The sequence below is a fragment of the Bombus pascuorum genome, chromosome 5 (assembly GCF_905332965.1).
Source record: "Bombus pascuorum chromosome 5, iyBomPasc1.1, whole genome shotgun sequence".
Taxonomy (NCBI): Eukaryota; Metazoa; Arthropoda; class Insecta; order Hymenoptera; family Apidae; genus Bombus; species Bombus pascuorum.
In genome coordinates, this window is record NC_083492.1 from 7,816,282 (window position 1) to 7,843,105 (window position 26,824).

The 26,824-nt window shown below is 35.0% G+C and overlaps 2 protein-coding genes across 9 annotated transcripts in view; one reads left to right on the top strand and one right to left on the bottom strand.

The window, feature by feature from the left end:
* LOC132907177 (trithorax group protein osa) lies at positions 1 to 16,877 on the top strand. 8 transcript variants are annotated; one of them, XR_009658125.1, is made up of 22 exons: positions 1 to 1,127; positions 1,307 to 1,429; positions 1,506 to 1,712; positions 1,983 to 2,042; positions 5,454 to 5,586; positions 5,681 to 5,776; positions 5,877 to 6,202; positions 6,280 to 6,673; positions 6,761 to 6,886; positions 6,961 to 7,142; positions 7,338 to 7,379; positions 8,035 to 8,232; positions 8,967 to 9,186; positions 9,267 to 9,443; positions 9,604 to 9,714; positions 9,899 to 10,058; positions 10,131 to 10,389; positions 10,528 to 10,693; positions 10,779 to 11,080; positions 11,248 to 11,487; positions 11,575 to 14,370; positions 14,470 to 16,877. XR_009658125.1 is itself a non-coding variant. In XM_060960004.1 (22 exons), exons 1-22 carry the CDS (start codon positions 288 to 290, stop codon positions 13,531 to 13,533), a joined length of 6,225 nt encoding a protein of 2,074 aa, XP_060815987.1. In that variant the 5' UTR covers positions 1 to 287; the 3' UTR covers positions 13,534 to 16,877. The 8 variants fall into 8 exon arrangements, 7 of the variants coding, with proteins under 7 accessions (XP_060815987.1, XP_060815985.1, XP_060815986.1 ...); XM_060960004.1 differs by having other exon boundaries at positions 1 to 792; positions 889 to 1,127; positions 11,575 to 16,877; XM_060960002.1 differs by having other exon boundaries at positions 11,575 to 16,877.
* The window catches only part of LOC132907225 (intermembrane lipid transfer protein VPS13A-like), a 14,562-nt gene continuing 4,615 nt past the window's right edge, over positions 16,878 to 26,824 (bottom strand). Inside the window, exons 17-51 of the mRNA XM_060960105.1 lie at positions 26,660 to 26,757; positions 26,398 to 26,597; positions 26,143 to 26,322; positions 25,712 to 26,071; positions 25,243 to 25,626; positions 24,999 to 25,165; positions 24,663 to 24,924; positions 24,495 to 24,561; positions 24,025 to 24,362; positions 23,804 to 23,945; positions 23,445 to 23,737; positions 23,208 to 23,376; positions 22,943 to 23,134; positions 22,627 to 22,868; positions 22,292 to 22,553; positions 22,074 to 22,228; positions 21,808 to 22,010; positions 21,409 to 21,745; positions 21,088 to 21,300; positions 20,541 to 21,017; positions 20,184 to 20,453; positions 19,765 to 20,118; positions 19,507 to 19,686; positions 19,307 to 19,441; positions 19,087 to 19,238; positions 18,858 to 19,026; positions 18,594 to 18,787; positions 18,322 to 18,508; positions 18,119 to 18,247; positions 17,926 to 18,043; positions 17,738 to 17,861; positions 17,613 to 17,679; positions 17,381 to 17,526; positions 17,182 to 17,308; positions 16,878 to 17,096 (exon numbers count right to left, since the gene is read on the bottom strand). Coding sequence (XP_060816088.1) covers positions 16,956 to 17,096; positions 17,182 to 17,308; positions 17,381 to 17,526; positions 17,613 to 17,679; positions 17,738 to 17,861; positions 17,926 to 18,043; positions 18,119 to 18,247; positions 18,322 to 18,508; positions 18,594 to 18,787; positions 18,858 to 19,026; positions 19,087 to 19,238; positions 19,307 to 19,441; positions 19,507 to 19,686; positions 19,765 to 20,118; positions 20,184 to 20,453; positions 20,541 to 21,017; positions 21,088 to 21,300; positions 21,409 to 21,745; positions 21,808 to 22,010; positions 22,074 to 22,228; positions 22,292 to 22,553; positions 22,627 to 22,868; positions 22,943 to 23,134; positions 23,208 to 23,376; positions 23,445 to 23,737; positions 23,804 to 23,945; positions 24,025 to 24,362; positions 24,495 to 24,561; positions 24,663 to 24,924; positions 24,999 to 25,165; positions 25,243 to 25,626; positions 25,712 to 26,071; positions 26,143 to 26,322; positions 26,398 to 26,597; positions 26,660 to 26,757 — 7,234 coding nt within the window. The 3' untranslated portion in view covers positions 16,878 to 16,955. The remainder of the gene's footprint in view (positions 17,097 to 17,181; positions 17,309 to 17,380; positions 17,527 to 17,612; positions 17,680 to 17,737; positions 17,862 to 17,925; positions 18,044 to 18,118; positions 18,248 to 18,321; positions 18,509 to 18,593; positions 18,788 to 18,857; positions 19,027 to 19,086; positions 19,239 to 19,306; positions 19,442 to 19,506; positions 19,687 to 19,764; positions 20,119 to 20,183; positions 20,454 to 20,540; positions 21,018 to 21,087; positions 21,301 to 21,408; positions 21,746 to 21,807; positions 22,011 to 22,073; positions 22,229 to 22,291; positions 22,554 to 22,626; positions 22,869 to 22,942; positions 23,135 to 23,207; positions 23,377 to 23,444; positions 23,738 to 23,803; positions 23,946 to 24,024; positions 24,363 to 24,494; positions 24,562 to 24,662; positions 24,925 to 24,998; positions 25,166 to 25,242; positions 25,627 to 25,711; positions 26,072 to 26,142; positions 26,323 to 26,397; positions 26,598 to 26,659; positions 26,758 to 26,824) is intronic.

Genomic DNA, 26,824 nt, shown 5'->3' on the forward strand with positions numbered 1-26,824 from the left:
ATTGACGGTATAGCCGCAAGATGGCGTAATACATGCGACGCTGCTTTTGACGTTCGTGTATGAGTTTTTTTTTGGTTCCTTCTACTTTGAAAACGGCAGGAAGCAAAAATTGCTACTTCGGTGTTTAGTCTTCGCTAGTCTGACTAAGGATGTGGTGGAAAGAGTTGAGTACGATAGAAGATATTCAACGGAATAGGATTTCGATTTCGAGTACATAGTACGCGAGACACACGAGGTCCCGCGATTGGCCAGTTTATGAGACGACGATGGCTCCGTGAGGAGAGAACATGGCTGCGACGCAAGCCGAGAGCCAACAAAACGATGTGAAGCTGAACGAGTCCGTGAAATGTGCACAGAAACGTCCGCAAGTCGGTGGGAATAGTGCAAGTGTTAATACGAAGCAGCAGCTGGATCCAGAGCCGGGTGATAAAGTGTCCCGGGGCGCGGCCCAGCTGCTTAAATATGTGAATCGCGGCGGGGACACGGGTTTCGAGATGAGTCAATACCGCGAGGACATTGGTGGACACACTGCCGGTGAAGTCAAATCACCAAGGGAGGCTGGACAAGCTCCTCAAGAATCTATCGGCAAACAAGAGCCTCTCGATACGCCCGGGCATCCAAACCATCCCGGACATCCGTTCACGTCGAACGTAATACGCGATTATCCGGAGGAGTATACCAACAAATCAAACGAATTTCCCTCCAAATCATTGACCGATTATCCAGCGAAGCAGGTACCAGAGTACATGGGAAAGCATGGAGACTTTCCAGGGAAACAGTTGGATTATCATGGTAAACACTTAATACATGAAAGTGAAAGAGTTCATCGGGTCGAAATGGAAGAGCATTATGCAGCTTCCAAGATTGAATCACGATTGGCATATGTAGGGGCTACGCCAACCAGTTTTCCGGGTCAACCAAGGTTTTTATCAGGGCAAAGTATATCGCAAGCTACCGGTCCAACACCAACGTTAAATCAGTTACTCCAAGCATCCACGCCTGTTCACCGTTTTCATGGAAATTATCCTGGAATGGGGCCAGAGCCTTATCAACAACCATGGCCCATCCAACGACCCCCAGTTGTCCCTCCGGTTTATCCACAACCTGGCCAACGTCCTCCACAGACGGTAAGTATAACAACCTACATCTATCTATAACTGTGTACAAAGTACATTTTATGTTTTTATTACTTTTGTAGCTATAAATTGTCATTTGTAATAATTTATGTACATCTTATTCTTTATAAAATGTATTATTAATTCTTGTTTTAATAATTGAGTAATTAAATATATTGTAAAATACATAGGGGTCACCAAGATTGCATGCAGGACCTGGAGGACCAAGTTCCCCAACTCCTATGCCATATCAACAATATACACAACGTTATTCTTCTCCTACAAGACCTCATGCACCATACAGCCACCATCAGGTATTTATAATAATGATTACAAAGTTTATTCAATAAAATAGTTACTCTTATTAATTAACTTTTTATATCTTTTTAGCTAAACTCATATACTACGCAAACTAGCCATCCTTCAAGTTTATACACAGAACAGAGAGGTTGGAATCAAGGTGGACCACCAAATCCACCACCACCTTCAGCCAATCAGACCAATCCTTCCAGCCAATCACCACAGCGTGCTCTTTCTCAATCCCCAGCACCACCACCTTCTGCATCTCCACAACCACAGTCAACTAGCCAATCTCAAGTAAGTTATACAAATAACAAAAACCTTTTTGTATTTTTGATATAATATAAGAATTTTTATTAGCTGTACATGTAAACAAGAATATCAAAGTTTTTCCTTTGTCTTAATGTATTAGCAAAAAAGTATTTTATTTGCATCTAAAATTTTTTAAAAAAATTGCAAAGTATTAAGGTAAACAGTTGAAAGTAAGAAAATGAACTTTTTCATCAGTATATTTTTAGTTATATGTATGGATATGTGATTTATAATAAATTCTGTTTCTGCTTACAGAGTTTCCATAACTTACAGCAACGATCAACAACACCAAATACTCAAGGAATAGATTCAGGGGTGAGTACAATTAAATTTTGCAATATATATATTTACAATATATATATATATATATTGGGAACTTGAATATATATATATATATATATATATATATATATATATATATATATATATATTCAAGAAAGTACCTTGATAACGTGTCTCAAAATTATCCAAGGTTATCAATAACCATAACGTATCATATAAGATTCTCTTTCAAGAATATTCAAATAATCCAGAAGAAAAGCAGAAAGGTGCGAAATTTTCAATAAAACGTTTTCATGTTTCGCGATTGAAGCATCGGACGGTGATTTATTTTGATCTTAATTAGAAAGCACATGCGCGCGTGGATGCACGTGTGTGCACGTGTTATTGTTATTTCATGTTTGTGTTACGATTGGTTCTCGACTTGGGCCACGTTTAAAAACGAACGGTTTAACAATAAAAGCATCAGTGGCTCTTACGTGGTCGGTCACGATAACTGGCATTGCAAAGCGAATTCTAATTTCACGTTGCATAAAGTGCCATTTGATCTTGGATACAGTGGACGGGAGTACTTCAATACTTCTCTCGTGAAAAGAGCAAGCATGAGTGAGCGAAAGGGAGACCTCTCGAGTATGGGTTGCCTATCTGTAGGAGGGGCAGGGTGTGGAAAGTGGGGATGGAGAATAAGCGACTTGTAGAGTTCGATTAGGGCGCGAGTTGCGCGGCCGCTGGAGCCCCAGATATTAGTGACTTCCCCTTCCCGCCTTCTCCCTCTTCCTCTTTCCTTCCTTCTCTCTCTCTATCTTTCTCTCTCGCTCGCTCGCTTGCTCTTTCCCACTGTGTTCGTCTCGCTATCCCTTTTCAAACATATACGCTCTCGCATGTATGTGCAAACACGTATATTCCTCTTTGTCCTATATCGGGTCTCTCACTTCTTTCAATATAGATGAGCGGTCTAGTGGGAGAAGCATGAGTGTTACACAGGTTACCTGAGTATAGAGAAGCAAGCGAGAGCGAGTGTGTGATTCGCTCGAATCGCTTTTGAGGGGGGGGGACTGTGTATCTGAGGTAGTTCTCCCCACCACTTCTGACGTTTTATATCGTTCAGCTATATTCGGTTCGTTAGATCATGCAACTGTCACTCTGCGACATGCTATCGAACTTCTCGTATTCCCATGACGCGACTGAAAACCGGCGAATATATTTTAAACGTCCAATATAGTTTTTTTTAAACGATATTAAATAGAACTCTCTGTTTACATATAACTTTATGTCTTTATTCGATAAGTGTAAAATTTCGTTTATTTACTGAAACATCAGTGTTGGAACAAATTTTGTTATTTACTAATTTTATTAGATTAAATTCAGTAGATCGATCATGTTTTCTATGCTGTTTTAAAAATGTCGGTTGAATTTTAGTTGAGGATTATCATCGTTTAACCTATTCCCTCGCGATGTTATGGCATCAACGGATAAAAATATTATTACATAATATCGTTAATATTGTCATTCATTATTTCTTCTTATTTTATAAGATTAAACGCATAATTCGTATTAATTAAAATCGTAATTATATTGAATATGCGTATTAAATGTATAAAAATAATGTGGACAGAACTAAATTCTCGAAAGCTAAAAAGTTTCAACAATGGTTGTTTAAATTGCAATAATTAAGTCATTTAAAGGATACAATTATTAACGCGTATTGATTGATATAACCTAAAACATATAAAAATATTTTAACGAGAACAAAGATTTTTTAATATTATTATAATTGATTGGATTTGCATAGAATTTATTTAGTTGGAAAAGCGTTTGTTTCTCGTGTAGTTTGACTTTATACGTTTTCTTTCTCGCGTACTCTCTCGGGGTTTTTGGAGCACACGGGTACTCTTCGCCGAGGAGCTACGGAAATAACCGATGGTTGCCGAACGCTTGCCGCGCCACGAAAGAACGCCCTCCAACGAGCAGCCAGACGCGAAATCTGTAAACCGAAGTCACGGAACACTCGATAAAAAGAATCACGTTTTTAGTTACTCCCGGCCACGTACACGTACGTAGACGATCAACTGTCCGATTCTAACCTGTTAAATACGCGGCCTTCACGATCGTATCGTTTGCCAATTTAGAATTCGATATCGAAGGGTTGTACCCTAACGATACGAAACACTCTGAGAGAGAGACTTATTGACACAACATGCGATGGTCGAACGAAGTACACGGTGAACCAACAGCAGTTCCATAGTCGACAGACGAGAAATTATGCCCGTTCTCGCGTGGTTTTATATCAAACCACCGACTATCTTCATTTACACATGATTGAACGTAGTGTGTCGTTGTTACACGAGATTCCCGTAAAACATGTGAAAATCGTACGGGGAACATACGAGGTCTATGGTGGGTTTTGTCGTAGTGCGCGGGGTAACGCCTCTCCTTCGATTCTCGCGTCATGCCGAGAGTCCTTGTGTCCGACACAGTATATACTATACGTTCCGTGATACATCCGAGGAAGTCTCTAATCGTCTTCTGTACGGATGAACTGTCCACTGCTTGGTAGGTGTAACGATGTACTTTTCTCTTTCTCTTTCTCTGTATGTGTCTCCATCTGTCTCACTCGCGTAATTCTTCTCTTGTACTTATATTCGGTTTGTCTTTCTCTTTTTCTCCTCATCTCTCACTCTGACCTCCCTTCAATCCCCTTCTCTTCTCTTCTCTCTCTTCTAATGCACCCGCGCGCTCTTTCAATGTATCATAGTGACGATCTGTGCGAGGTATTACGTACACACATACATAGGCGCGCGCGCTCTTCCACATACATGCCAACTGTATACGACGTATGTTATGTACGTAGATATAAAATATCGTTGAAACATGCGCGTGTATATGACGTGTTATGTTGCATCGTACGATTAGTGGCGAGTGGCCGCGTGTGTAGAGTGCATTTCCTAATTTTCTTATGGTTAAATTGTGACAACAAAGAAAGTATACAACGTATATAAAAGGAACGTAAATGTTGCGTTCTAAGAAGTGGATTTTTTATTTTACCTTCATTTGTGTGTGTATACGCATGTGTGTTGTGTGTGTATATATTTATTTACTTCTTTATTTATAATCTTGCTAACACAGCTTTCGTGCTGAAGCTAATGAAATGTAAAATGAAGTAAATTGTTTAAAAAGTTACAATTATATTCAGGAATAACTTATATTTACATAATTCTGTTTATGGTTTTCTCTGTATTATAATTATTTTAGGCATTTTATATAGATGATATTAACTACTATATTCATCCAATATTTCTAAAGTTTTGTAATTAAGTTCAAAGATTAAATAGAGTTTTAAGCATTAAATGTATTATTATCTTGTTTTAATTATATTTGATACTTCTGTGGAAGCATTGTTTGAATGTAAGAATTTTCTAAGATGTTTTTATATGTTTTATATTTTAGGAATTATCTGGACAAAATAGTAACGATAGTTCGAATGGACCTGCTTGTCCTGGAACACCAAATTCACAGGGGATGAGACCAACCCCTTCTCCTACAGGATCTACAGGTTCTCGCTCGATGTCCCCTGCTGTTGGTTTGTATATTTTCGGTTCATATTTTACTGAAAGTATTACTTTAATTAATTCCTTAGTTTTTTGAATAAAATTTTGTATTCTTGCTTTTTGTAGGTCAACAAAACGTTCAGATGCCTCCACGCCCGTCAAGTAGCCAGTCAGATGGTAGTGGACCAGCACGAATGAGTCATTCTCCTATGACAACTCAAGGTAAATGAAAGATGTAAAGCTTTTGTTTATACTTTGTCTTTTATACGCGCGCGTGCGTGTGTGTATGTATAAAATATAACATTTAAACTTATGCTTTTAGGAGCATACCAGCAGCCATTGGGTCCTTCGCCACACATGCATAGCTATAAAATGAATAACACTGGTCCTGGTGTTGTTCAACCAGGACCTGGTTCTACAAGCCTTGGTGGAATAAACCCAATGGGTGGTGGTATGGGATATGCAGCTGGTGGAACGGCTGCAGGTCAGCCTGGGGGTTATCATGGGCAAGGTCCCTATCCACCTCCCCGTCCACATGTACAATTTCCACAGGGATATCCATCACCAGCTAATTCACAACCACCACCCAACAATCAGTATCAAGCTTCTAATAGGCCCAATAATTTGGTGCAATATCCTCCGTATACAGTAAGTCAACTGTATTTTTTAAGAAAGTAAGAATTTTATATTATTTACACAAAATCAATGTACTGCCCTTTTCGCAGCATAAAATGGGATTTAATAGTGTACCACCAGGGATGCCACCTAGTCCAGGACCACCTCAGGTTTATGGAGGTAGTGGTACAACAGGTATGGTACCACCAGGTGCCCCTGGAGTAGCCGTGATTGGTAATATGGGTCCACCAGCAAGTTCAATGGGTCCTCCACCTCCATCTCCTAATCACGTTAGTAGTCAGCCACCACCAACCAGCTCAGCTGTACCACATTTGCATACTCCTGCGGCTACACCACCTCTCAATCACGAAGGAAGTCCAATGCCTCCACCAAGTACTACACCTAATTCACATCCCGCTTCAACACCAACACCAACTAGCCATAGTTCTGCAGATCTTACTACTGAAACTTCTAATGATAGTGGCATAACTACCACTGCTTCAGGTATATCCATTTTTAATTTACCGTGTATTTCGTTTTGGGTAATTCACTTAACAGATGGAAGATTAAAAATACTGGTTGATCATATAGGTACATCAGTTATAAATGTTACTTCCACTTCAAGTGGTACTGTTACATCTGTAATAACAACTGGTCCTGATGGTACATCCTTAGATGAAGGTTCTCAACAGTCGACGTTGTCAAACGCATCAGCTGGTTAGTACAAAATGTTAAAAATTCTTTAACATTCATTTTATTTGTGAAAAATACATAATTTTATTTTAATATAGCTTCTGGAGAAGATCCAACATTTCCACCAAAGGTACGGAAGGATATGATGGGAGGATATCATAGCCATCCAACTACACCACAGAGTACAGTTCCATCACCTGGTGCTGCGAGTATTAACTCGATACATGAAGAATATCCTGATATGAACAGCCCTGGTTGGCCACGTACTCCTGCTAGTCCTGTATGTATTTCGTTTCGTTACATGGTTCTTAAGAATCTGACATATTGGTTACTACTTTCGTATGTATATCTGTATCTTTATATTGCATGTTTTAATGTTTTTACATGAAAATTTTAAGAATGACATATGATCAGGGATAATGTGTTTTTATGCTATGGTTTTCTTTGACTTTTCAATATTTTATATATTTTACAGGTATTTAACAGTCATGTGCCTCAAGACCCGTACAGACCTAAGGTTACTGTTTATTCACTATAAGTATTTATCATACTGTTGCACAACATACTATACACACTGAATGTTTTGTACTTTGTTTGATCTAAATATTTTGATATTTGCTTAGCAAATGTAATTATTTGAGCTTTCTCTATTTTAATGTTGTATTTTTATACAAATATCCATGTATTATTGTTTTATTTTCATTATCAAGCAGTGTGTGACTACCAACAATTGTTATACAACAGTTATATTTCGTACAGACGCGTATTTACATCATAATCTCCGATACTAACTAAGCAAAAATATAAATTTTTGGATAACAAGAAATGACATGTCCTAAGAAAGTTGTAGCTTCTGCTTATTCTCTACATCTTTTAATATTTTGAAAACATTACATTATTTTGATTTATGTAATTGCATGATATCTCTTTTTTCATTCTGCTATTATTTCAAATAGTATTTTTATAAAACAGTACTTTTTGCATGAAAGATCTATCACTTGTGTCATCACTTATTTTACTCAAAAATATATAATTGTTAATTATAAGCAATTAAATGACATTGTAAATTAACAAGTATCTTTAGAAAGAATAGTACATCAAAGTGTTCAAGAAAAATCATGACAAACATTCAGTTCAGAGGAAGTTAACAGGTTTCATAATGATAATTCCAGAAACCAGACAGTTTAGCAAAGCTGTATGAAATGGATGATACAATGGAACGAAGAACATGGTTGGATAAATTAGTTAACTTCATGGAAGAACGAAGAACACCTATTACTAGCTGTCCTACCATCTCCAAGAACCCCCTCGACCTATTTCGGCTATACCTCTACGTGAAAGAGAGGGGGGGCTTCATGGAGGTATGCAAGGTGCAGTGTAGTTCCATCTAGCCCTCGGTGTCTTTATAGTAGTTTTTTTCATAATTCTATGTGTTTTATATTTTTGTTCGTTTCAATATTGTGTATACACGTTTTGATATATGCCAAAAGAAAAAAACTTAAATACTCGGTCAAAGCTATCCGAGTTTTTGTTTCTGTTGTTGGCATTTTCAATTACACCGATAGTATTTGTTTATATATTTGACGTATACAATTGTAAAATATGCTTTGTTTCTGTGTGCGCTAAAGTGTGCATGATTTATATTATATTTTTTGCTACATAGTATTTTTTCTTTTCTTGTATACTGTTTATAAAATTATGAAGAAAAAAGAAGCTTAACTCGTCTTTTCTTAAAGTAGTCGTTCGACGCGTATGGAAAACGCCCTGATCTACAAACCTTGGTGCTATATGGAATTATTCTAATATTCAGCGAAGAATAAACTTTTAATATCAATGTAATAACGGTAATTCGTTTCGATTGTACTCTTGTCTATTCGTTTCATTTTTCATACTGCATGATCAGGAATCGAGGTATTTGTATATACAGAAAGAAAGATCGCGTTACTTGATTTCTTTTTAGATTAGCCGCCGTAATATTTTTTCCATATATCTTTTTGTTTTTATTTTGCGTTTTCAAGATGCAGATTTTTGTCTGTTTGGATTCTCTGCTAAAACAAAAAATCAGGCAAACACTGATGAAAAAATTGACTTTAATTTTCTATAGGTGACCAAAAATAAAACGTGGAAAGATATAGCTGGATTATTGGGCATTGGTGCAAGTAGCAGTGCAGCATACACACTAAGGAAACACTACACCAAGCATTTGTTAGCGTATGAATGTCATTTCGACCGTGGAGGTGTCGATCCTCAGCCTATCATAAATCAAGTTGAAGCTGGTTCAAAAAAGAAACCATCAAAGGGAACTGCCTCCGTACCCTCACCAGGTAACTGTTGACAATATTAAAAACTTAAAATGACTGTTTTTTTATTTTTAATTAATTTAACATTAACTTCGTATCTTTAGGATCTTCCAATTCACAAGATTCCTTCCCTGCTGCTGGATCAAGTAATGCTTCCATGGATGGTTATGGAAGTTATCAGAGTGGTTATACCGGTGGTACACCCGGAGGACCCTCGTCAGAGTATACACCTCCTCCTCCGAGACCACCTAGTCAGAGTAGTGCACCTTCTCCACATCAAGGTAAGAAATTTTTTTCTATTTTCCAATTTCGCTATGTTGAAACATTTTATATTGAATATATAAAATTTTGATAAAGAACAATTTGGAAAAGTGTTCGATATAATAAACACTTTACCAAGCATGTGAAAGGAATTGCGGTTGAGAGAATATGTTCTGGTAGGTGGTTTGAACCAGGGCGGGCAGAATAGCACGAATCCGTTCGACGACGGCGTGGGACGCCTTTTTCGCAAGTCGAACGCAACGCCCCACCCTGGTCCGCTACGAGCCTCAGGTACTTCTCTCACCCTTGTCTCCTTTCACAACATACAACTAAACTTATTTTTTCTACGTTTACTTTCAATATTCTCACACGACATTTTGCTTTACTATCTTCTCTTTGTTGTTATTTGTAATAACGTTATTCGAATTTTTTTCTTGATATACTTTTGAAACAATCTGATTTTGCATTCAAACAGGCATACAACAAGGCAGTTACCAAAATACAGGTTCCTACCAAAACTACCCTCAAGATCAGTACAACCGGTCGCAAGCAAACACGCTGTCACAACAGGGAGAATTTAATCAACCTTACTCACCGCGATCACATTATTCACCTTATGTACCAGACGTTGATAGGTTAGAGATTAAACTCATTTCGAACCATTTATTTAACAAAAGAATGGAGTATAACTTTCAGGACTCTTACAGAGGATACCCTGGAGGAAATATGCCGCCGAACAATGCTAGCGGACAAGATATATACAATAGATATAGTAGTAGTCAACAGCCAGCAAATTATTCGGCGGGTACACCACCTAATGCAAGAAGTAATAGCTATCCATCTGCGCCTCAAGCACATCCACCTACTGTACCGCAACAAACGGCAACGAGCCAACCTTCTTCACCTTCACAGCCTTCTGCTGCTTCGTCTTATTCTTGCCCTCAAGATTATTATCGACCGGAACAGGTGATATTATATGTTCTATTTCCTATTCTTGTTCTTACATGTTTATTTTTAATTTTCATTTTACCATAATATATTATAATAAATATTTTTTATTATTATTATTATAAATCGAATCAAATGTTATGGTCAATATTAAAGGGTGGATATGGAGCTCCTGGAGGAACACAGATATACTCAGGTGGTGCGAGTGCGAATAAGAATATGCCACCGCCACCGCCAGGTCCAAATCCACCTAGACGTCACCCAGATTTTGCCAAAGACCAACAGTATCCGCAATATAATCAACAACGACCAGCCTACCCAGGTAAATGTATTTTAATATAGATGCGATAGCTAAACGCATTAAAATACACGAATAAACACGTTACACGAGATATCCTTATTTACAGGATGGCCAAATACAACTAATCAGTACAATAGTAATAGTGGAAATAATAGAGTTCAGTATCCATCTCAACCACCACAACCCCAGGTACAGCAACAACAACCACAACCGCAACAGCAAACACCACAGTCTGCTTCTTCTACACCTTCGTCAGTACTTCCTAATAGTCAACAGTGGGGTAGCCAGCAACCAAATAGAACCACACCTCAGCCGACATTGAATGCTATAGCTCACGCTCCTCCACCGTGGGATCATCGTTATACGAATCAACCGTCCCCTCTTTATCCTACACCTGGAAATCATCAGGTAATTTATTTTGTAGCTAGTATGTTTATTTCAATTAAATTTCGAACCTTTTTAGTCATCTAGTCTTATTTTCTTAATCATTTCTTATTTTCTGCTGTTGTTGCATTAATCAGTATTTTTTATTTTTGTTGTACGTCTTTTGTTCATAAATCGATATTGATTCACAGAATCAGCTTGGTATAAATCCCATGATTAGCCAGCAACCAACATCGAAAAGAGAAATGACATTCCCTCCCGATAGTGTTGAAGCGATGACACCACTTCTGTATAAACGGCGGAAACTTACACGTGCTGATGTAGCACCGATAGAAGCTTGGCGTATTATGATGGCACTGAGGTCAGGCTTATTAGCCGAAAGCTGTTGGGCTCTTGACGTATTAAATATCTTACTATTCGATGACTCTTCTGTAAGTTTCATTTGATATATTTTAATATCTTCATACACAATAATGAATAAACGTAGGTACTAAACGATAACGAAATGAATTCTACAGGTAAGTTATTTCGGGCTGGCACACTTACCTGGGCTGTTGGATGTTTTGTTGGAACATTTCTCACGTTCTTTGTCCGATATGTTCGAATCACCAGTAAACGAAGATGATCGAAATTGGAATCAATCGGCAGATGGTCCGGAGGTCGATCTCGGTGCCGTAACACGTCCTATTGATCCTGAAGATCGAACGAAATTACTTTCATCAGCAAATTACACGTTTCTATCGAGACGAGGTCGTCCAGTAAAAATCGTTCCAAGGGACGACGATTTGTTTGTTCTAGACACAAGGAGGTCTTGGGATCATCAAGACTGTGAATCAGAAACTGAACCCTGGCAAGTCGATAATAATACCACTAAGTACATAGTGACGTGTTTTCAATCTGAAATAGGATCAGTACCATTTGCCCGCCTCCTTCGAGACGAGAAACCGCCTTTGCTGCAGAAGGAAGTGGAGTGTACAGACATGAAAGACGAAACCAAAGCAGATTCTGGTACACTCGAAGCATCAGAGTTCTCTCAAAAGACAGCTGAACCTGGGGAGAAACCAAAAGAAACAAATGAGAAGAAACAGCTAGACAAGAAGAAAAAGACAAAAACTTTGAGTGATGTTTTGTCGAGGATTAAGAAAGAACCGGTTGAGATGAACGATCTTACGAGAGAACTATTTGAGAAAAAGAACGACGGGTTCAAGAAAGAGTGTGACACCGAGACAAAGGTGAATAACAATATGGGCGAACACTTTGCAGACATACCGAAACCCGAAGATGAGGCTGTGCCGACACAAAATGGTTTGAACGACATGACAAGTAACACCGAGGTGGAGAAAATTGAGATCAAAGTGGAAAACGAGGAACAAGAATCAGTAATGAAAGATGATAATAAGGAGGGACCAAGATTAAACATAAAAGATCCAGCTGGCACGTTAAAAAGAAGACGAATAAGCGACTACGAGGACGAGAGTTACTCGAGGGACGAAGCAAGTTTGTACCTTGTTACGGAGACGCAAGACAACCTGGCTCGACGTTGCGTCTGTTTGTCCACAATTCTAAGGAATCTCACATTTATCCCAGGCAACGAGGCTGAATTTGCCAAGAATGTAACATTTCTGAGTCTTCTTGGTAAGTTATTGTTACTGCATCACGAACATCCGGTAAGGACGCAGAAGACACGAAACTACGATCGCGAGGAGGACGCAGATTTCGCAGACTCTTGCAGCAGCTTACAAGGAGAGAGCGAATGGTGGTGGGATTTTTTGCATCACATCAGAGAAAACGTGCTGGTTATGGCAGCAAACATAGCCGGTCACATGGATCTAAGTCAACACCCAGAAGAAATATCTCGACCGGTGTTGGATGGTCTTCTGCATTGGGCGGTGTGTCCTGCTGCTCATGGACAAGATCCTTTCCCCACTGTTGGCCCGAATTCTTCTTTATCACCGCAACGACTAGCACTGGAGGCTTTGTGCAAGCTTTGCGTGACGGAATGCAACGTGGATCTGGTAGTTGCTACACCCCCGTACTCAAGACTTCAGAGACTTTGCTCGGTATTGACCAGGCTACTCTGCCGAAGTGAAGAGCAAGTGTTGCGCGAGTTCGGCGTGAACTTGCTTCACTTTCTATCTGCAGCAGACAGTGGTGTGGCTCGTACGATCGCTTTGCAGACACCTTGCGTGGCCCTATTGGTGGCGTTTATCGAACAGGCGGAATCAAGTGCATTGGGGGTTGCAAATCAACATGGATTGGCTGCACTACGTGATAATCCTGAGTCAATGGGCACCAGTTTGGACATGCTGCGACGTGCTGCTGGTACGCTGCTGAACCTCGCCAGGCATCCTGATAACAGAACTCTGCTATTACAGCACGAATCACGATTACTCGCCTTGGTGATGAGTCAAATTTTAGATCAGCAAGTGGCTGCGATCGTTGCTCGTGTATTGTTCCAGTGTTCCAGGGGCACGTAACTTTCTTTTACTAATGGATGATATATTTTTCTTCATTTTTGTTCTTGATTGATCCGCGGGTGTTTGTTTGTTTAGCCCCTTTTGTGCAAAAAGTGATGATGATGATCAGTTTTTGTTTCCAAACAAAAGACACGGAGTAAGAGACAGCTTGTAGAGAAAAAAAGCTGCCGTTGCTGCTATTCATTTTAGGGAATATGAGAGCGAGATAGAGAGCAAAAATTTGTTAGAAAGGTAGTTAAATGGAGTGCGAGTGAAATGAAGAATTATATAAAGAGAACAGCGACGAAAAGAAAGGAAACGCGGGATATAGAGTGTGTAGAGAAGGAACAAAGTGTCGATATAATATATAACGCCATGTGGTTGTAGTTTTATATCGAATAACGAAAAAACCAGAGGAGTAAGAAAGTTAATTAATCGGTGTTAGTGAGTTAAGGTATACTGCGACGATATTTGCGTTAATGCACGTCGAGTATACCTTTCCTACTTGATGAATTGGGATAATATCGATAGTGTAAGATATTTCATAGTTAATGAAGAAGAAAGAAAATTTCGCGAGAGAAAGGACTAAACTGTGAACAGAGAAAAGACGAGAAACGGAAATAATGAGAGAACTCGTGGAGATATTAAATGGGGTGTAGTGATAGAGGGACGACAGGGAGGGAGTAAAAAAGAAAAAAAAAATGAAACAAAGATGTTAGAAAGATGAGAGAAATGAAACAAACGTTTAGCAGCATAATAATATATATATAAAAAGAAAAAATGAGACGATTGAAACTAAAAAAAAAGAAATCTGTTTTGACGAACCTAAAATGGTGCGATGTGGAGCGATAATATCGGGTGACGATTATATATATAAATATTAACGATAATATAATGCAAATTTTTATATTTGCATGTTTTGTGCTGTAATTAGCGAGTAATTAAGATATTTTGTAGATAACACACACTTCCATTGAATCTTATTTCGAATTGCGCCGCGCCGTGTGATGATGATTACACGAAGGAAAAAATGAAATAATGAAAGATGATGCTACTCGGCGCGAACGCCCACGGTGGTCTCCCTTACAGACAAAAAAGAAAATATGAGAGAAAAACAGGCCACCGAGAGTCTCGACTTTAGAAGCACAGGCAGAACTAGAACTGAAGAAAGACATTGCTAGAAAAGAGAGAAAGTGAAGGACTGAGAGGGCGAGAGCATGGGTAAAGAAAGACCGATTAACGAATGAATGTAAATGAGAGTTAGTTTGTGAAAGAATGAATGAAAGCACGAATGATAGAAGAGAGACAAAACACAAAAAAAAATAAAAATAAAAAAAGAAGTTGAGAGAAGCATTGAAAAATAGCGTGTGATCATTTTGCTGTTAGGAAAAAGAGAGAGAGGACTATTGTTTGAATGAAACATGAATGACAACCTATGTGTGCGTGTGTGTATGGGTTGACAAAAAGAATGAAAAAAGAAACAAAGGGAAAGAACAAATAAGAAATTAGAAAAATATAGATGGAGACGAGACAACTTAAATCGATTCGTCTTTTAAATACGTGTGCATGTAGAGTACGACAGGAAGAAAAAAATCGAAGAAGGAATAGATTGCACGCGTGCGATTTCATACATCTCTCCGCGTGCTTTTGATCCTCGTGTGTATCAAGGAAAAGTTTGTATGTTGTATAATGATGGTAAGAGCGCGAAGGAATGTCTTGGTTGTATGCACGAAGGATGGGGGTGCTGGTAGAAAAAGGGGTGGGGAATAGTGTCTGTCAAAACAAAAATATTGCTGTATACACATTGTATATGTACATATATACAAATATATATAATTATATATATTTATATGTATAACTATATATATAATAATTATATGTATATATATAAGCTTACACATAAAAAGAACGGATAAAGATCGAGAGCAAAATATTAAACGATAGACAAGTGGCAGCTTAACATATTTACGTACCTTACAAAGAATGCTATCCCACTCTGATGGAAATTATCGAGATAGTATTTCACACATTATTTTTCCTTTTTTTTTTTTTTGAGTGCTTTGTTTTATTTTTTATTTCTAATTCATTCTATTTTGTTTTTTTTTGCAATTTTCTACTTTGCAAAGTAGAAGAAAATTCTTTGAAAAAACAATATTTATGCGGTTTTTCTGTTTTTTTTTCTTTTTTGGGATAAACGTACGTATAATTAAATGCCGTTGTGATCAAATTTCAACACGTACTAAGTGATAAAGGAAGGAATCGAAGAGAAGCAACATTGTAGTAATAATAACATCTTCGAAAAAAAGAAAAAGATACGAAGTGTAAGACTGAAAGTGAGTGAAAGGGAGCGAATGATAGAGGGAGGGAGGGAGACGGAGAGAGAAAGTTTTCAATAATGTACTGAAAGGAAATATATCCGGAAAAGGATGAGAAACATAGAATTTTCGGATCTAAGCTCTCGATCGTGCCATTCAAGTGATTCCGATGGGACGTATTTATAATCATGAAACTTTTATGCTTTTCAAAGCGCATGTTATTGTAAACAGAGAGAAAAACTAACAAGTACTATTCCCCCCATTGTCAGCTTTTTGCACATATTTCGACGGTTCTTGCATATACATTTATCTAATGTAACGGAAAGAAAAAAACGAGAAAAAAACCATTCTCATTTTTAATGTCCGCCGAAATGAACGACAACTTACATTCGATTTCATCGTCGCACACCTTCTATGTCGGTACTTCCTTTTCTCATTTCGTAGAAACGGATTTCATACATAAAAATGAACGGTGTTTCGGTTCTCATAAGGGTAGCATGTATAAAATAAAAGAAAACAAAAACGGGAAAAATGAAAACGATTTAGATTCGACTTTGTTTGAGGAATAAACAGGTGAGGAGAAAGGAGGAAAAAAGGAGAATAGAAGAAAAATAACGATGATGAGGTAAACGCATTAAAACAGAACACTTTCCCTAATCCCAGCTTCTCCCTGACCCCAAAATATCCTACTCTATAGATATCTAAATACGTGTAGTTCTTAAATTATTTACTTTAGTTCGAGTGGAGATGCCTGTAAGTGTAATTTACTAAGACTTTTTGTAAATAAATTATGAAATAAACTAGACGTACTTTATCCAAATGACTATAATATGTAGATATGTTTGACTCTCTGATATACGAAACCGTGATCTATGGGAACTAACGATGAGAGTATGAAAATATGTATGTATATGATTATCTTAAATTTCGCGATATTACATAGAGAATTTCTAAACTATATGAAAGTTGAGTATGAGAAAAAACCACTGTACTTGTAGGAAAATAATGTTGCTTTTAGATATAGGTTTTCAATATAAACACGAGGAAGTATTGCGTTTGTTAGAGAATTTATTGTGCCTGACTATCTTAAATATATAATTATCTTTTTTTTTATAGCTTGGATTCCAATTATACAACTTGCTTTGAACATATACTGTTCTCCATGTTCAAGATCATCGCTATATTTATTTTCTGGCACAGCCACTCCAGAATGTCTGTTGCTTCACTCTCCAGGTACCAATCTACTATAGGTGACAAAGTACCTTCGTTCTGCAGGTAAGATAAATTCATTACATTTATATCCTTAAATAGGAATAAGCGATGAATTTATACAATGTATATAGTAAACAAGTACCTTGTTTACATGCAAGATAAGTTTATTGTTAACTACTGTTGGAGGTGATAGTAATTGATGAGTCTCTAAAGTCCATTTTACATTTAAGGACCCCCAGGTACAACCTTTTTCAATGAAATATAATCGCCTATAAACGAAATACAAATTGAAAAGAAACGTTAATAATTTATGAGTAAAAAATTAACTTTCATATACATACTGCAATGAAACAAGAGCTATATGTTTTCCATCGTTTGATAAGATAGTATGTGCCCAATATGTGTCTGTTTCAATACCTGGATTCTTATTAATTACACTTAGAAGATGCATTCCTTTTGCCTTATGCATCGAAAATATTTCAACTCCCTAATAAAAGGTGAAAGAAAAAGGGTTGAATTTATTTTAATCGTATTTCTATTCATAAATAATATTTTAATAAATTTATACGTTACCTTGTAAGGATTGATATAGCGTGGTAAACGTATACGAGATATGAACTTATGACCTATTTCTTGTGCCCTGAAATGCATAGTTCAAATGTAAATTCAACTTATGTACAACACTTCATCAACACTACCTTTTTATAATATCCGCTATTACTTTTGAATAAGCTTTTAAAGAGGAACTTTCAGTATTAAAAAATATCGACGTTTTCTTCCCCAAAGTTTTGAAGAAATATTTCAATTCTTCTTGATGAATACCTACAAATGTTATTATGCAGTAAAAGTTCTTATAAATTAATAAGATAAAATGTTTTTTACTCACTACTAATAAAGGCAGTTACTAAGCTGCAGGTTTCTAGTTCAATTTCTGTAGCAAACGAAGTACGAATTGAAAGATTTAAGGGAGGAACATCTTTATTTTGAATATACGGTTCCTTCATCTAAAATAAAAAGTAGTATTCATTATTTACCTTAATATCAAGAAATTAATATTTCTTCAGTTGTGTTTAACATACCTTAACTATACGAGGCTCAATGTTAAAATTAAAGACTGATATTTGTGTGGTGTCGGGGGTAGCATAGCCCAATTGACACGCCACTTCGTAACTTAATTTTTCTGCTATTTCGTCTCCACATAAAATCAACTGAAAGATTCGACATGTATAATACTTAACATAAAAAAATTGCTTCCTTCAGAACATTTTCAATTCATACTTACTGTATTAGATTCATAAAAATTGTCTCCTGGTGATCTAAAGTTGTAGCCACATTGATTTCCTAAGACTGTAGTGGAACGAATTAAAACATGAAATTGTTGCATAGTTTGAGCCACGTAAGATCGTGATAGATCAAACAGAATTTCATTAGTGTTAATTGCGATAAAGTTTCTTTCATAATATGGAAGCCTAAAATTCAAAGAAAGATATATATACAAAATTAGCAGAATATAAGTATGTTATATATTGATTTTTATGTTAAATATTTTCGTACCGAAATTCAGCGTGTTTTTCAGACCCTCCCTTATCAGAATATTCAAAAATAAATCGAACAATATTCTTATAATCTGCTATATCACTAATGTTATAAATGTTAGGTCTTTCTGTATCAGCCAACAATATTAAGCGTATTAAGATTGGAGAAATATACATATGTTCTATCACATTATTCCTTTTAACACTTGTCTTCTGCAATTTATGTGTTATTATAAATTGTAGTTATGTTAATATATTAATGAAGAGAAGTATATATATTTACATTGTTAGCTTTATTGGAAGGCAAGATATGAATGGTGGAAACATCCTTTCTTAGTTTTGCTGCAATAGAATACTTAGTTTCTGGTTTTTTTGGAATTAAATCGATCAGAGAAAGAAGAAAGCCCTCTTGTAAATTCAGGTCAAATTCTCTAACTATGACACAAATACTCCTACGAAATACATTTGATTATATGTATACAATTGATACAATATTAGCAAAAATTACGTACTTGTAAACGTTGTAATTTAGTTTCCTTTGTTTCAAACATGTAAATTCTATACAGTGCTTCAATTTATGATTTCCTGCATATTTAATGATACTCTTTTGCAAATTTGAATACAAAATCACTGGGAACGTAGTATTACGAATTTGATTATCCACCTGAAATAGCCAATTTAATAATATAACTAAATAACATTAATTGAAAATGATATTATAATAGTACATACCTGTATCCTATGAATATAGCCTTGTAAATAAGTGAGTGACATAGACTTCCTGCAATGCAACCAAATTCCTGGAGAATAGGTCCTTCTTAATTTTCCGAAGAACGGTTTGGTCATGTGCATTTTTACAAGATCAACCTGAAAGTTTATTATTTGTACTTGAAGTGTTACATTTAAATTGATAGCTTGTAGAATGTACTTACATCAATGAAATTTTCTAGCTGTGCTTTTTTACAAGAATTTACATATTTGCTCTCTATCCAAGCACTCAGTTCTAAAGATAAACTTTTCCATCTCTTGTCAAAATAAAGTTCCCAATGAGCTGCAGAATCTGTTATGTTAGCATACATTAGTTCTTTTAGATTCTCATTAGATTTTGTTATCTATAATCATGTTAAATTGATTATCTAATAAGAAATATCTTTTCTGCCACTTTAATTCATTAATATGTATATACTCACAATACTGATTCCAATACCAGCAAAAGAAAGAAATACCTCCTTTTTACTAGGTTCAGGATCCACTATACTCTTCGCTTTTAAGAAAACTGTTTCCTGTTGAGTGAATAACAAAATTCTTTGATTTCCTTCCATGTAACTGACCCAATAAACTACCGTTTTATTTTCCTGTGCATTTTTCAACATTGTTAACTTTATATCATTGTCGCAATCATCGCTTTCATTATTAAAACTTCCAGATTTGCTTTCCAACCAATTTAATTTATTGTTTTGAGATTTAATTGAAGAAGTAGAAGATACTTTGCTGTTAGAGTTGTCAACGATTACAAGTGGTACAATTTCTTGTCCATATCCATCCTAAAAATGAAAGAATCATCACATATTGTATTACATTTTGTAACAAGATATAAATTATATTTTACCCTTTCAAATCTTGCATTGTATCCAGTTCTTTTATTATTGTACACATTCCAAACAAGTTCTCTGGACTTGGTGGGATCGTCCCATGTATATAATAGACTTTGGAATGGATTTATCAGAACTACTTGACCCAAATTACACTGACTAATTTTTAAAAATAAATCATCGCAAAAGTTGTCTATCCTTAAAGGTATATCACCCATCATGTATTTTTGGAATATAACATGATATGGAGAATTAATACCACCTTTGATTTCTACACTAACTGCTGACTATACATAAACAAGTATATCATTTATAGTAATTGAAATCTTTCTATATATATAATTTTGTATATGATTATGTATTCAAATACTCACTCCATTATCCATTCTTAATACAGTTTTTCCCACATGTGTAATACTGAAGTGTTGCGATACCAATTGACTGTTTCTCCACTTTATTCTCATCTTCATTGATTCCGTAACCGGCCAAAATGGTAGACTTTGTCCAGAAAGAAGATCATTCCACAAATCTGCTTGATCATTTTCCTCCATAAATCTAATGGTTCTTTTCATCTTGTTAGTAATATAGAAACATGGAAGAAACGTGATAATCTTCGTGAAGTTAGGGGAAAGACGAGAACTTTCAATTTCTGTTAGAATTCTGTACTTTCTTCCTCTTTCTATATCTTTGCACACAATCAAAGACATGGAAGTAATCCCTTCCAATCCAAAAGGCAAAGACCATTCGGACTGATGAGCTCTCAATCTGACTGTAGTCTTTCTATTGTTCTTCTGAGAAAATACCATCAGTTCTTCTTCTGGTATCTCGTTAATTATATGGGAGTAGCATTCCTGAGAATATTAAATTGTTACGTGTAAAGTACATATATATTATAGTTGCGCTTTGAAATAAATTAATTACCTGAATGTATAAAGGTAGTCCGGATTTATTTATCATCCAATATTGAGATTGAATAACAATATGCCAACTTGTAATTTTACACAATTCTATACATAATAAAAATGGTTTTGCCGATTCTAACTCGCTATCAGCGTTCATAACAACAAATTTTTTCCCCAAGTTCGTGTTCAGTTTCGTCGTTCCAGTCCAATATGCACCCAAATAATTTTGAATCTTTCATGGCAGAAAAAATTACAAACAACTTAGACCAATTGAACGCTTTGTTATGTTAATATACGATATATATTATTATATAATACGATATTTATATAATATACATACCTTAAAAGTAAATTGGACATCAATATTACAACTCAACGAATGCATGTTTATTCTTTCCCCTGGTTCAATTTTTACTTCGTAATTAATAGCAGGTATATAAACATCTATAACGAATGGTAGTTGATTGTTGAAAATAAAAGGAGGATAAATGTTTATCAAATAATTTGGTACGTGACAACTCGATCTCGCGATTACTGGAATTTCATTACAAGAAACTTTGACGTAAAATACAGAATTACTTTCATCGTCCTTCATTTTGCAACATATATCCTTAATCACATTTATTGTTGCACTTAGTTCTTTCCAATAAATTCCCTCCTCACTTACTTGATATTTCCTGAAACAAGATTTATCTTGTAATGTCAAGTAACGCCCTTACTGCATTTATTTTCTACTTACTCTAAATAAGCAGGCAGTATATATATAGGAAAATGATACGCTATGTATAAAGGAATGCTATAAGTGGAATCAGGTTCGATGATTGTCATCCTGATATTGTCATCAAAAGGATTTGTTGGTTTACCGATACATGTGAGTCCCAATTTATCCAACAACGATTTCTTGTAATAAAGGCCCAATGCGTACGAAGTTTCATTGCGAAACTAAAATGAAAATACTCCTAAAATAAAATCATAATGAAACAAATAAAAAATTATATACTTTACCAATAAAGGTGATCGTACAGTAATTGTACGATATAAGTAATTATTAATAGTAGCTTCTATGATCAAGTGATAGCGCACATCGTGTCTGATAGGTCGGAGTGGAATTAAGTTACACCCCTGCCTTTTAGGACAGTATACCAGTACATCCTCAAATCCTACGATTGTGATAAAAAAAGATAAAGATGCTTCATTGATAATGTATTTGCATTTAAGAATACCTTTAAAAATGACTCGTAAAACTTCTCCAGTAATTGTTTTATATATACTGATTGAAGAATCTTTCTCAAATATTTCCTGCATTGGCATTGAATGATTCTGTAAATTTGTGTCGGGATCAGCAAAATCCATTTCATTGTCAACTAATTGCGGACTTGTAAGTCCAGAATGAGGCTCCGCTTCTGGACTGCTAGGAATACTTGCGGATGGACTAATATCATGGTAATCTTGACTGACAATAATTCGAGTTGCGTTTTCGTTATTCTATGATGAAAGAAGTAGTCGTAAAAATCATCTTTTTTAAAAATAATGTATTAATTAAGATAAATGTACTGACTTCGTCTGGAACAAGAAGCTCTATTCGGCTCTCATGACCAATATCGTTTTGAAGATTTAATTTTTTCATACTAGTAGGTACAATCGGTATTCCACTAGTGGCTTGTTTAAATGCGTTCATGATAATATCTACCACGATAATTAAATTTGGCGTAATTACTACATTGAGCTTTTCTTCCGTTGATACAATAATGTATACTGCTGTATCGTTTGATTTTATTGATTCGCGGCCGAGCGGTCCAACTGATGATTAAAAACCTATTATAATAACAAATTTATGATGATTAATTGTAATAATTGTTATAATGAATCCTTACAAGAATCCACATTGCACTCCGGTGTCAATTCTAATCCTTCATCTTCGTTTGTGCTGGTGTCATCACTATCACTGTCCTCATCCCCACTACTGTTACTATTGAACAAATAATTAGAAGTTCTAGTTAACTTTTTTTGTCCTTCTTCGTCATCTGTATCAGAGTCTTCTTCATATGTTGAATACATTTCTGTCTCTATAATGAAAACATATTTAATAATGTATTTATTAATCTTAATTATGTGAATAAAGAATTTAGTTTTAAGTACCACTTGATTTTGCTACATTTAAATGGTCTGGAGTTATAAAAACCATATCTGTAACATCCTGATCGATATTTTTGAAACTCTTCTTCTTGACTTTTGGTGCATCCTGTTTTATATGCTGGTATGAATCGGTTGAATTTGAATTTATCATGAATGCTTCACCATGACGCATCTACACACACAGTAAAGAAAGAATATAAAACATAAAAATTTATTACACTCATGTGTTACACAAGTTACCTTTATTGTAAATTCCCATGGTTTGTAATTCATATCATCTTCTGAGCACAAATCAATCAGAGGTTCCCAATTTTTGTAATCCATATTATAACAGAATGCATGAATTTTTACATTCGATTCTAGATTAAAATCATTGAACCAATCATTAATAGAAATTGTAATTGTACTCTCCATTTTTATAACAGAAAATCGTTCCATTGCATATTCTATCTCTAATAGTAAACATAATATTAATGGTTTCAAATTAAAAGTTACCACTCGATCATTACATTCATAGATTAGATGTGAATCATCTGTAAAATATAATTTATAAGAATTATTTTAATCCTACAGAAATTCGTTTGTACAATAAAACTTACCATCATGCAATTTTTTATATGGTACGTTCGAAATTTTCTTCGGTGTCCACAAATTGGTGTGCATGTTAAAATCTTGATTTGCGAATCTGTCTTCTAGTTTCATATTGATACTATCTATAAAGCTTGTAGCTTCATTCAATATCTAAATGTGTATATACAATTTTACAGTTATTAAACTTTATGAGAGTAAAAAATATTATAATCTATATTATAATACTTGCATTGGTAAATGTATGTATAATTTCTGCAGAGACGTGAACGTCAATTTTATTCACTGCGACAATATAATTGACATTGAATTCAGGTGCTTCTTCTTTTCTACAAATTTCAATATCACAGGGACATAATAACCAGAAGGGAATATGGTGCGAGTAATTCCCTTGTTTCTTTGATTTGGCACGTACGTCAGTTAACGTATAAACGATCGATGATGAGCAGCTATGTCTACTACTCTCGATCGATATTTCTGCTTGTAATAAAATCATATGTGCATTGTTTGCTTTCAAATCTCCAAAAAGCAAAATCTCAGGCTTGTGTATCCTTACAGATACCGTAGCATCTAAATTATATAAAATATTAATATTTAAATTATTAATTGTAAATAAACTATTTGCTCTTACACTCTATAATTATTATATAAATTGAAAAATACTAATAAAAACATTCAACTCTAATAAATATGTGTAAATACCTGGTTCTTCTGTAAAATATTGAGCATATTTTAATTTATTTCTTTCTGTAGTAGTAACATCTCTGTTCTTGATTTGATACAAATATGTATTGCAAGTATTATTAAATTAGTTACCTACTTATATATAAAGTAACTTAAATAGCTTAAAGAAAATGTTCAATTACTTACTGTCGTAGAACTATTATTTTCGTATCCATGATTAATAATTCCTTCGTCAATTTGATCACCCGGGAAAGAATCCATAATATACCGAGTCAGGTGCATCACGAATGGTACCGATAAGTTTATTCTTACTTCCTGAATAAGTGCATCGTAACATTTTTCTCCAGCTGGCGTACGAGTATACGTAACATCAACAATAGGAGACATTGAAATGGATATACAAGATTCAGGTTGCATTCCTATTTGTCTTGCTGGCGATTGAATTATCCTTCAATCCAAAGTGAAGATGTTATTTAACTACGTTAAAAATATACCAAATAGGAAGAGTATAAATATACGAACTTTCTGATAGTCTGAGAATCTTTTCGAGTGTCTTGCAAAAGACAACTTTGAAGAGATAATTTCATCTTCAAACTTCTATCACTGTAAAGCGCATACGTATTAATTATCTCTCCGAACATTAGTCTACATAAGCCGTGATTCAAATCACGAACGGGTGAACTTAATACCTGAAATAAATTGAAAATAGATATAGATCGTATGTAGTAGAATAGACAAATTAAAATAAAATTAAGTGATAAATTACCTCCTCTGAATCTAAAAATAAATTTAACTGCAACCCTTCTAGGCTTAATTTGGTATTAATTTCACATACAGAATTTTCATTATGTGTGAGAAAATCTTCCAATTTCTTTACCATTGCTTCTTCATTACTAATTTTTTTTAATTGGCTCGTCATTGTAGATTGCGTTTCGTTATAGTATGTATCTTTGAATAAAATAATTTTTGATACGTTGTCTTTCCACACTAGTATACTAGACTTTAAATCTCTTTGGCTCAAATTAATATATGCAAAATCCATAGAACCTTGTATGTTAAATAACCCATATGTTTGAAATTCCATTGCACTGCGATATTCTGTTTTTCTTTTAATATCAAAACGAATATGTACCGGTTCGACAATTGGTTCCTATGAATTCATCATTTGATTAAATCACTTTACTTAAACATTATTTAGTTCTTAAAAAACTACTTTTTCAAACATTAAATCTTACTTGGATTTCTAAATCACGACTGAGTGTCATAATTGCCCTGGACACAGTCATATTATTTAATTTTACTAGAATATTATCAATTATTAATTGGTTTGAGTCACTGCTGGGTATTTTAACACTTTGAGTAGAGTGATCACTCTTTTTGAAGAAATTTTCAACTGATAGTGCACCTGTATTTAATACCAACAGACTTGGAACTTCTTTACGCTGTGGCAATAAAAATATGGGACCTTGAATATCGATAAATATATGCAATTTCGTTGCACTTTTTTTGAATTCTCCAATCCCATTCATGAGTTTCTCAACTAAGTATTTCTTAAATTGCAAGAAATACGTAGAAGTAAATGGCGCTAAAAAATACTGTGAGAATGAACAAAACATTATCATTACTGTTATAATATAATAATGGTATATAAATATGAAATGTATACCTTCAAATCATACAGAATTTTGCAAATAAGTACACAATTCATTCTTCCAATGGAAAGCTTAAATGTTCCATCCGACATTACATCATCTTGCTTTGTATCGATGTCCGAACATGTGTATAATCTTGGCATATGTCTCACATATTTTAAATCAAAAACCTTATCCTCTTCTGTAGTTAAAATCTTGTAAAGAAATATTTAAAATTAAGAATACGCGAAATTATATGTAATAATATGTCTCATAAATTTGATGTTTACTTTAGAATAAAGTGTATCCTCACTCAAATCTTCAATCGATAGATGTCTAAGATGTACACGCAATACCATTCTTTCATTAGCATTGTAAATGCAATCGTTTTCCAGTCCCAAGACCTGTATTTCTATTAAATCTAAATCCTTATCGCAAAATCTTACCACTAGAGCGCTTAGTCGAGCAGAATAATTCAATTTGATAGCACCTAAAAAAATAAAATATTAAGATTATAGACAATGAATTTATAATAATTTTATTATTCTTTACCAGGTGGGATAGGTGGATCGTCTTCTTTTGTTTTCCAATGTGCAATTTTGTGGCATATGTTTTCCGCGAAGTCGAGAAGATTATTGTTTTCAAAAATGCTAAAAAAATATCTATTATTCAGATTTTTTCTATTAAATATTTAATAATAAAGATATTAATACATAC

Bases quoted from the DNA above. Each gene is read 5' to 3' on its own strand.
- LOC132907177 (XM_060960002.1), top strand. From the start codon at position 288: ATGGCTGCGACGCAAGCCGAGAGCCAACAAAACGATGTGAAGCTGAAC. The intron at 6,674-6,760 runs GTATATCCATTT...TTGATCATATAG, and splicing joins CATAACTACCACTGCTTCAG to GTACATCAGTTATAAATGTT. The intron at 11,081-11,247 runs GTAATTTATTTT...ATTGATTCACAG, and splicing joins CTACACCTGGAAATCATCAG to AATCAGCTTGGTATAAATCC.